Source organism: Apodemus sylvaticus, chromosome X, assembly GCF_947179515.1.
Source record: "Apodemus sylvaticus chromosome X, mApoSyl1.1, whole genome shotgun sequence".
Lineage (NCBI taxonomy): Eukaryota > Metazoa > Chordata > Mammalia > Rodentia > Muridae > Apodemus > Apodemus sylvaticus.
Genome location: NC_067495.1, coordinates 71,578,004 through 71,589,642, shown reverse-complemented (window position 1 = coordinate 71,589,642; position 11,639 = coordinate 71,578,004). Strand labels below are relative to the sequence as shown.

At 39.0% G+C, this 11,639-nt stretch overlaps 1 protein-coding gene across 1 annotated transcript; it reads right to left on the bottom strand.

Annotated features, from left to right (window-relative positions):
• Positions 1–5,702: 5,702 nt before the first annotated feature.
• Positions 5,703–6,149, bottom strand: LOC127674976 (ubiquitin-conjugating enzyme E2 D2-like). Its single transcript, XM_052170840.1, has one exon. It carries the CDS (start codon positions 6,144–6,146, stop codon positions 5,703–5,705), a length of 444 nt encoding a protein of 147 aa, XP_052026800.1. The 5' UTR covers positions 6,147–6,149.
• Between the last annotated feature and the right edge of the window lie 5,490 nt (positions 6,150–11,639).

Genomic DNA, 11,639 nt, shown 5'->3' with positions numbered 1-11,639 from the left:
TAATGAGGTTAGAAATTTCATTCTTATTTTACAGACATATATTCTAATATTAGAATTTACAGCTAACATAAAAAATGTAATAGTATTTTAAGTTATTTTATGGACCCAGGCATATAGGAAACCAGATCAAGTTAAAATTCTTGTTCCCTTTCTTAATTTCTAGTATTTGACATTTGTGACTAGTGGCTACATAGTGCAGATTGAAAATGAAATGACTCCATAGGTTCATGTATTTGAACATTTGGTACCCAGCCATCAGCACTGTTTTGGAAGTTTCAGGAGGAAAAATATTGGCTTGACAGAGTGAGTTTCTGAGATAGTCCTTGGTTTGTGATATCTAAGCTCCGTTACTTTTTTTATTCTGACTTCTGACTCAGTGCAATGTGACCAGATTCACATGTTCATCCTGCAATGCCTTTCAACCATGATGGACTGTATACTTTTAAACTGTTCCCAAAATAAAGCTTTCTTTCTTTTAGTTGCTTCTTGGCATATATTTGGTCTCAGCAATGAGAAAAACAATATAAAAATTTGATATTGAGGAATGCAGATGTTGCCATTGTAAAGTTGATCATATGGCCGGTAGGCCTTTGGAATTTTTTTTTTTTTTTTTTTTGAGGAATGTAAAAGAACTTGGAGTTATGTGATACAAAATCCCTAGCATGCTGTAAACATAACTTTAGCTATAACTTAGTAGTTCTACGAGAAACATGGACAGCAGAGGTTCAGTTCATGAGGTTTCAGAAAGAATAAGGACTGTATCAGAAACTGTGAGAGAGGACATTCATGTTACATTTGGTCAATTATCTGGCTTCATTCTGCCTGTGCATTTTAAGGTAATGTATTAATTTGCTAGGCAGAGTAAATTTCAAGATAGTGTAGCATTCAGGCTATGGCATGGCAACTGTTTATCCGGTCTATTATGAGAGAAGGCAACAAGTAAAGTAAAAAGTAAAAGCAGGGTATATGAATAAGTTTCAAGTTCAGATAAGGCAGGAGTGAAAGTAATTATAATTGTTACACTGCCACAACAAAGAGAAACCTAGCCAGAGTGTGGTGGTGTAAGCCTTTAACCCCAGAATTTAAGAACCAAAGACAGGTAGGTGGATCTCTGTTTCAGGCCACCCTTTTTTTACATAGTGAGCTCCAGGCTAACCAGAGCTACAGAGTGAGACCCCATTTCACAGGCATAGGCACAGTGGGAGAGGTGGAGATAGAGGGAGGGAGGGAGGAACAGGGAGAGAGGGAGGAATGGATGATACTTTGTACTGAAATAGAAAAGGGAGCAAGACCTCACCTATTAAAGTTGTCAACTTATAAAAACACAAATTCATATGAAAGGAGTGGACTTGAATTGAAATGAGAATGAGATGGTGTTCTTTGCTCAAAAATAACTGCTTGTACAAGTATTTTTTTTTTTTAGGTTCAGCCAACATTACCTACTACAAGGGGCTAGACTACATTTTGAATTGTCAGTAGAATTTGACAGCATTATAATAACTAGATTTGCAGACATGGAAGATATGAACGAGTGAGTAATTAAGGCTTGTTACTAAGGATATGGAAAAACTCGATGCCAGTAGTTGTGTGATATGGTCATATTTCCTGTGAGGAGGACACTGAGTGAAGCCCAAGTTCCAATAGAGATGGCAGAATGCTAGAGATACCAGGATCATATGATATATACTGAAGAAAGCTGCAGCCATGGACTAGAGCTGACCTTACCTAGAAGCTATGTGTGCTTCAGGTGTCATATTTGGAGGGGTACAGCTATTGGAAGACATTCGAGTCCAGATGAATATATCATGAGCTCCAGATGCTGGACATGATACTTCACAATTTGACAATTTTTCTGTCTTTCCTTTGTCAAATCATTCTTTGCTATGCCTCCATTCTACCTTTCTGAGATAAAGACATTTAATCTGTGCCTTTATAAGAATAAATGTAATTTATTTTTATATGACTTTATAAGGGATCACAGTTAAGAGATTACCATAAGTTACAGAAGAATCTTTGGGATGTTACACAGTGTTGTGACTGTTTAGAGGCTGCAGGGACTTCTGAAGTTGAAACAAAGATGGCATCAGCATACAGGGATTAGAGGCAGGAAGTTTTCATTTGAATATGAGGTATCTCCATATGCTAATATATTTGAACATTTGGTACCCAAATAGTGGTGCTGTTTTGGAAGGTTTTAGAACTTTTAGGAAAAAGAGATTTTTTTCCAGAAGAACAGAATTACTAAAGATTGCCCTAAAATTTGATAGCTGAGACCTACTTCCTGTCTGCCTCTGCTTCTTGTGTGCAGCATTCACCTGATCTACTCTCTGTCTCTCCTATTTTGAGGTGGTGAGAGGAACTGAATTTAGTGAAACTCATGCTACTTTCTAGGTCATGACTAATAAAGATCTTTATATCTTATCCAGGAATATCTGTCACTGGGCCAGCCTCTACCAAAATTGTACAGACTCATTTGTAGGTAGCTTTATATTGGTCTAGAGCTATCAATCTCAAACTGACAAGGTAACTCTGTATGTGTTAGCTAGATTCACAGTGCCAGAAGGTATTATTTTGTAGGCTGCTAGAGAAAAAAAATACATTCATGATTTTGCCTTAACACAACACTGGAGGCTACAACATTGACCCATCAGGCAAGATGTGCCTTATTCCTGCAATATAAGCATGGTGGTTACAGTAGTAACCAACTACTTTCTGATTGTCTCTGTGGCCTGCCTCACAGGAGGTATTCTTTTAATCCTGATCAAAAGCCTATGTTTGGGAGATCACTGGCCCTAAGGAGGAAAAAACATACTATTTCTTACTAAATTGTTAGGTTTTCAAATGACCATCTAAATATTTCTTTATACCTGTACATTTGTGTTGCTCTCAACTTTTCAGAGAAATGTTTTTTTTCTCTTTTTGTAGAGCTTTATGTATAGATTCATAACTGATAAAATGCTGCGAATATATGACTGTGAGTGTTCAGCCAAAGCTGGGTCATCTATGTCAATATCCTCCCAGCCAAAGCTCAGGGACTCTTTCAGAAGAATGAGCAGAGAATGGGGAATACAGTTGTAAAATGCTATATTCTCAATATGATGTGGCCATTACATACATGAACTTATAGCAAGTATGGTTGCAGGTGCCAGATCTGTACAAGATTAATCCAGTCACAATTCCAACATGGATTGGGGAAAAGGAATCACTGGCCAATGTTGAATGCTAAGGGTATAATAACTCTCGGACCTGTGGCATCTGAAAGGTTGTCCATGCCCCATATGATAGTTCCACACCTATGTGCATACTAGCAGTACTAATTAGATTCAATGAGCTTTTAAAAATACACAACATGAATTTGGGAGAAAGACATATTGGAGGAATCTCCATAGAGCTAAAGGCAGTTACTGGTAGTGCAATCACAATACATTGTCTATATGTTCAAAATGTTCTTTTACTTTATTATTTTGGTGACTGGTGGATAATATATACACTTAAAATAATAAATCTTATTTTTAAAAACCCTGGAAATCAATCTGAAGGTTTCTCAGAAAATTGGAAATAGATCTACCTGAAGACACAGCTATACCACTCTTGGGTATATACCCAAAAGATGCCAAACCATGCCACAGGGGCATATGTTCCACTGTGTTCTTAATGGCCTTATCTGTGATAGCCAGCAGCTGGAAACAACACAGATGTCCCACAACAAAAGAATGGATAGAAAAAAATGTGGTTCATTTACATAATGAAATATTGATATTAAGAAGGAGGACATTATAGGTTTTGCAGGCAAATGGATGGAACTAGAAAGTATCATCTTGAGTGAGACGACTCATATCCAAAAGGACATGCATGGTATGTACTCACTAATAAGTAAATATTAGCCCAAAAATTACAGAATACCCAGGATATAATCCACAGAACTTGAGAAGGTTAACAAGCCAAATAGTCCAAGTGAGGATGCTTCAAATCTCATTTGGGAGGGAGAAGAAAGCAATCACAAAGGGCAGAGGGAAGGAGGGACGTAGGTGGGAGAGGGGATAGGGAGAGAAAAGGGGGAACGTGATCAGGTATTGGGGACGGGAGGACTGGCGTGAAGCCCCAAGGGCCAGCAGAAAGAATGAAAACAGGCAACCTCAGGAGTTGAGTTGGGAGACCCTCTGGAATATACCAGAGACTCCCAGGTGGCAGATTCCCCAGACTCTAAGGATGGATCCTTAGATGAAATGCCCTTCAGTGGGAAGAGGGAATTTATAGAGTCTACCTCCAGCAGAAAGTCAGGGCATCCAGTGGAAGGATGGGGTTGTTAACCCACAGTCTAAAACTTTGACCCAGAATTGTTCCTGTCTGAAAGAAATGAAGGGACAAAAATGGAGAAAAGACTGAGGGAAAGGAGGTCCAGTGACAGGCCCATCTCAAGGGGAGGTTATTGTATGCTTACAGACAGGAGCCTAGAATGGCTGTCCTCTGAGAGGCCCAACCAATAAACTGAAGTTGGGAACCTCTGTAGTTGAATTAGAGGAAGGCTGGATGAAGATGAAAGGGAAAGTGACCCCACAGGAAGACCAGCAGTCTCAACTAACCTGAGAGATCCCCGAGATCTCTCAGATACTGAGCCACCAACCAGGTAACATACAGTAGCTGATCTGAGGCCCCTGACACATATACAGCAGTGGACTGCCTGGTCTGGCCACAGTGGGAGAAGAGGCACCTAACCCTCGAGAGACTTGTGATCCCAAGGAGTGAGGAGGCCAGGGGGGTAGGAGGTTGGGGGATTGGAGACATCTTTGAGATAAGGAAGGAGGAATGGGATGAGGAACTGTGGGCAGGCAGACTGGAAGGGGCAACAACTGAACGGCAAAAAAAAAAAAAAGTAATAATCATAAATTTATAATTTTTGATCCTTACTGATCACTTAATTCATATGAATATATTGTAAAATATTCATAGAACTGGATTTGAGATATTTTAAAGATAATATATCTGTACTCATTTGATAAATTCTAATTCAGTTTTATTTCACTGACCCGTCACTATCTTTTATCAATTGAAAGAACTAAACTATACAAGCAATTTCAAAAAAGAAAACAATGACAACACAATGTGCTATTTAAGTGCTTTCATTAAAAAAAACAAAAACAAAAAACTTAAAATATCTTCCCAGTGGGTCTTGGCTCTGTGGTGCATGCCTGTAATCTCAGAAGTAGGGAGGCAGAGGCATAAAGATATGTTATTTAAAGTGAACATGGATCTTTTGAGAGCAAAGCCAGTATGGGCTACATAGTGAGATTCTGTTTCACAATGTTTCCTCCACAGGTTGGTTGAACCAATTTTGTTATCTAAAGCAATTACATCATTTTTCCTATGTTTTCCAACCCTGAATCAATAAGGAAATATTTTAGTTAAATGTAAACTGAATCTGGTCTTCCATGTTTTCCTGTACCACTCTTTCCTATATCTCCTCTCCACTTCTCCCTATTTTCCAACCCCCTTCCCCATCCCCTCCCTGCACCCCCCACCACTGTCTTCTCTATAGGGCCATTGTTTCTCTCTTTCTACTTTAGCCTGTTTGAAAGATATACGATGTGATCTCAAAAGAATGATGAACGTTTCACCCCACAGAAAATAAACATGAGACATCCCAGTAAATTGAACCACCAGCATTGCTTTTATTTTTACGGCCATGAGATTACATGTTGAAATCACATAGCGAATTTCTCAGTCCACTCTCGAGCCAGTCTATCATATTTTTTCTTGTCCTTGCGGTAGATTTTCGCAATTTCGGGAACCAACGGATCATCTGGGTTCGGATCGCACAACAGAGAGCAGATAGACAGGAGAACTTTAGATACTGTCAGTGCTGGTGACCACTCAGATCTCAGGATGTCAAGACAAATGCTTCCCTTCCGGTTGATATTTGGATGGTAAATTCTTGTGGTGAACGTAATCTTGGGTGGTTTGAATGGATAATCTGTTGGGAAATGGATGGCCAGAAAAAAGACCCCACCTTGGTAGGGGCTGTCATCAGGCCCCATTATGGTCGCTTGCCAATGGAACAGATCTTCCCCCACAGGGCCTGCAGAACACTGGGTTGGAGGGTCGCGAGCCAGGTCCAGGAGCTCCTTTTCAATACGTTTTAGAGCCATGGTCCCCAAGAAGAAATGGACAAATTCTTCGTACTGGGCCTGGGAAGTGGTAGAGGGATTTGGAGATACAGGGCCCAAACAGCTGTGAGAGCCCAGAGAGTGGCTGGTGGTTGGACCAAGGGCTGGGTTGAGAGGAGTGGGCTGGGTTCTCAAGGAGTTGTTCGAAAGGTGGCTAGGAATAGAGAGGGCCAATAGAGGTGGATAGGAATAGAGGTACTTCTTAACCGCACCTGAAGGGCTGCACGATTCCTGGGTCTTGGGCTCTTGGCTGATGTGCTATCCGGAGCTAGAGAATCCCGCTGTTGTGGGGGAGGCTGTTAAGCCTTAAGGCCGCACAACTGCTGGCAGACACCGCTGCCCGGAGAGGCCAGAGCTCCTGCTCCGGGCAGCCTGCTAATGGCTCTGGACCAGGGTGTTCACCTCCATTGCCTAGGCAACAGGCAGGAGCCTATTGTGAAGTCACAGAGGATGTAATGATGACAGTGCATGTGCCATAGGAATAAGGGGTATGTGGGCTCAGTGTCAGAGTGAACATGGGTGTGGGTGTCAAATATTAGAATAGTGGAAGCCGGGCGGTGGTGGCGCACACCTTTGAAAAAAGAATAGTGAAAAATGGCAGAAGGCACTGTACTGTTGAGTGCACATCTCACCTGGTGCTTATTCTTTGGCCTGACAAATAAGGACACAATGCACTCCTTCAACCAGTTATCAGAAAAATAAGATCAATGTGTTCTTTATCCATTATAATACCTTTATCATACTCCCTTTCCACATTATGTTTACATTAAGCAGACCCTTACTTTCATGTGTATTCATTAAGTACAGTCTCTAATTTGAACATCTTACTAAGTTTAATATTTATATATCTTGGTAATGTTTTGGTATTATTATGATCCTGAACATTTCAAAATCAAAATCAACCATTTTAACATTTTAAGAATGTGGCATAGAACAGGGTAGTGAAAGAATAGAAAAGGAAGGAAAATAGCTCAGCCATTATTTCTATCATGTATATATGGGCTTTAGTTCTTTATAAAAACAATTATATTTGTTTGGAATTATTGTTTTAATACAAACACAGCCACACAACACAATATGTCCTTTCTGAGGGTTTCCTGATATCTGTAAAGCCAAACAATTGCCATGAAATATGTTGGTATGTTAGGTATATAAACTCACTTTGGCGAATTAAGCAGTAATTTAATAAAATAATTTGTAATTTTTGTTAAGTTATATACATCAGGTCACAGTTGCACTTATACTGGATATTCTTCAGTTATGAAAATCTCCTTTTGCAGATCTAGTCATCTAACATATCTATCCACATAACTTATGAGTGCCCTATTTTGACAATACTTTACAAAGAAGAGGAAATGATGTCAGAATGGGTCTTCCATTATTAAAACAAAGATATCCTTACTGAAAGGAACATTTCTAACACAGACCACATAACACATTTCTTTTTTTGTTGATGTTTTTTGTTTTGTTTTTGTTTTTTGTTTTGTTTTGTTTTGTTTTTGAGACAGGGTTTCTCTGTGTAGCCCTGGCTGTCCTGGAACTCACTCTATAGAGCAGGCTGGCCTTGAACTCAGAAATCCACCTGCCTCTGCCTCCCAAGTCCTGGGATTAAAGGTGTGCGCCACCACTGCCCTGCTCACATTTCTTGTTATATGGTCTGTGAACACAGTTTCTGTGCTTCTGAATGAGCTGTTTAAATTATTGTGGAAAATATTAAATTTAAAAGGCTAGTAGTGACTTAGATGAGTAAACAACATTGAAAAATTTTGAGTAAACTTCCAGACTTTTCTTTTTTTCTGATGAGGATGAGATTGAAAATTTTACCACATATTAGATAAATATCAATTCTAATGCTTTTCTGTGTAGGATACTAAGAAAGTCAATTTTATTTGAATTCTCTAAAGGAAAAAAAAAAAACACGTCATCATGCTTTCCAGATCCATTTTGTGATCATGTCCTATGGAATACTGACTTTAGTTAGAATAGAATAATTTGCTACCTGGCTCCAATTGCATATATTTGAGTCAGAATATTGTTCAATTGCCTATATAGTCCAGGCTGGTCTATCTGAAACTCTTTTTTTTTCTTTACTCTCACTAGTGGCTAGAACTACAATCGCATTCCACCATTTCAAGCTACAACTCTACGTAGATAATTCAATCCCTTTGCCTCAGCTTCCTGAGTGCTGGAATTATGAACATGAATCATGACACTCACCTAAGATATTTTTAATGACCATATATGCAGCCAATTTTCCACTGTTAAATCTGTTTTCCATACTATCATACAGTATGATATCCTATAAACATAAATCAGTCACTACCATAGTTGATGGTTAAAAGTTTTCAGTAACTTCAATCTCCTTCAGGGTAAATTCAAAATTTCAGTGCTGCCTCATTTGAGTTCTCTTCAGGGAGAACTGCCTATATCTCTATTGCAGAATATATTATATTACTACTATTTTCTTTTAAATATTCATCCTCTTACCCTATCTCATAGCCTGTTGATGACAGGATGGCCTTCATCATTTTTGTCCTCTTATTACATCTATATATTAGGCACCCAAATTTTTATGGGTGAATGTGTGCATTTATTAAAAGCTGAGTGATGTAATTTATACAAACACTAATTCTAGTTTTCAATAAATAGTGCTGTTTTACTATGATCTCTATGTAGGAAAATGAAAATATATCCATATTTATCATGTCGCACAAACCTCAAGTCCAAGTTGATCAAGGACATCAACATATCTAATAGAACCTGAATCTAATAGAAGAGAAAGAAGGAAAGAACCTTGAACTCATTGGAACAGGGAAAACATTTTCTGAACAGAGAACAAATGGCCCAGGCCCTAAGATCAATAATTGATAAATAGGACCTCATGAAACTGAAAAGCTTCTGTAAGGAAAGGATACTGTTAACAGGACAAAATGGCAACCTCCAGACTGGGGGAAAAAATCCTCACTGACACTACATCCTATGATGGACTAATATACCAAATGAAGGACTTAAGAAGTCAACCTTCAAAACCCCAAAAAACTCAAAAATGGGGTATAGAGCTAAACAGAATTCACAATAGAAGAATCTTGAATGGCCAAGAAGCACTTAAAGAAATGTACAAAGTCCTCAGTCATTAGACAAATACAAATCAAAACAACCTTGAGATTCTACCTCACAGTAGTCAGAAATGGCTAAGACAAAAATCTCAAGTGACTACACATGCTGGCGAGGATGTGGAGAAAGAGGAACATTCCTCCATTGGTGGGATTGCAAGCTGGTACAAGCACACTGGAAATCAATCTAGAGGTTTCTCAGAAAATTGGAAATAGATCTACCTGAAGACTCAGCTACACCACTCCTCATCATATACACAGTAGATGCTCCCACCATACCACAGGGGCATGTGCTCCAATGTGTTCATAGCAGCCTTATTTGCAATAGCCAGAAGCTGGAATCAACCCAGATGTCCCTCAACAGAAAAACGGATACAGAAAATGTGGTTCATTTACACAACGGAATACTATTTAGTTATTTAAAATTAGAACATCATGAATTTTGCAGGCCAATGGATGGAACTAGAAAATATCATCCTGAGTGAGGTAACTCAGACCCAAAAGGACATGCATGGTACGCACTCACTCATGAGTGGATATTAACCAAAAAATACAGAATACCTAGGATACAACCTACAGACCATAAGAAATATAACAAGCAGAAATGCTCAAGTGAGGAGGTTTCAGCTCCACTTAGAAGGGAGAAGGAAATAATCATGAGAGGCAAAGGGAAGGAGGGAGCTGAGTGGAAGAGGGGAGAGGAAGGGAAAAGGGAACAGGATTAGATATGGGAAGGCAGGACAGAAGCCCAGAGAACCAAAGTTAATGAATGGAGATAAGCAACATCAGTGGTGGGAGGTGGGGAGACCCTGTAGAAAGTACCAGAGACTCAGAGGTGAGAGACTGTCAGAACTCAATGGGGGTGACCTTAGCCAAAATGCCCAACAATGGAGAGAGGGAACTCCAATAATCCACTTCCAGTAGATAGGGACAAGTGCAGGGACAGGGTATTAACCTACATTCAAAATTTCTGACACAGAACTGTTCCAATCTAAAAGAACTACAGGGACAAAAATGGAGAAGAGACTGAAAAAAAGGTGGTCCAATGACCAGCTCAACTTGGGCTCCATCTCTTGGGAGGGCACCAAGGCCTAACACTATTACTGATACTATGATGTGCTTACAGACAAGAGCCTGTCATGGCTATCCTGAGAGGCTCTATCAGCAGGTGACTGAGACAGAAGCAGATACCCAATCATAGGACTAAAGTTGGGGACCCCTATGGAGGAATTAGGGTAAGGATTGAAGAAGCAAAAGGGGAGAGCAGCCCCACGGTAAGTCAACTTACCAGACCCCAGGGAGCTCCCAGAGACTGAGCCGCCATCCAGGAACATACACTGGATGGTCCAAGGCCCCTGGCACATATGTTATGTAGCAGAGGTCTGGCTTCAGTGGGAGATGAACTTAATTCTGGAGAGCCTTGCGGCCCCAGGGAAGGTGAAGGCCTGGTAGGGGAAGAGAGCACCCTCTCAGAGTCAAAGGGGAGGAGAAATGGGACGAGGAACTGTTGGAGGAGGGACTGAGGGGCCAATGGCTGGAATGTAAATAAAATAATTTAAATAGATAAACAAACAAACAAGCAATAAAATAAATAAATAATAAGAATAAGGAAAAAGTCTGGAGAAAAGGCTCAGTGGTTAAGAGCATTAACTATTCTTCCAGAGGTTATGAGTTCAATTCCCAACCACCACATGGTGGCTTACAACCATCAATAATAAGGTCTGATGCTTTCTTCTGGTGTGTCTGAATCAGCTACAGAGCGTTCCTATAAATAAAATAAAAAATATAACAAACAAACAAACAAAACTGTAAAAAATGAATAAGAAAAAATCATACAAGTAATCTTTCAGTGTGGTATCCTATTGAGACATATTTAGTTTCACAGAAAGAACTTTATTACTTTGCCTAAGGCATATTATGTCAAGGTGAAGCTAGTTTTTATAGGTCATAATAGCCAGACTTTGGTTTTACAAGCTTTTGTACAGCTATATACTTTTGTTTCTTTGGAACCAATGCATAAGTCTGGAATGATGGGATCATGTGTATAGTACATGTTTAACTTCTGTTTCCTAACATAGTTTGCAGCATTTCCATTTCTAGCAGAAATGGGTGGATATTCTAGTCACTCTTTACTTTCAACAGTACTCAGTATTGTCAGTGATTTTTATTTTGAACATTTTAATAAGTGATACAATGAGTAAAAAGTATTGGAAATTATTTTTCATGATTATTTATTATCTGAATATCTTTGATAACAAAGTATCAAGTCAAATATTTTTATTCATGATTTTCCTTTTTTAATTTATTAAATTTTAAATTTTTATTGGATATTTTCTTTATTTTAATTTTAAAATTATTCTAT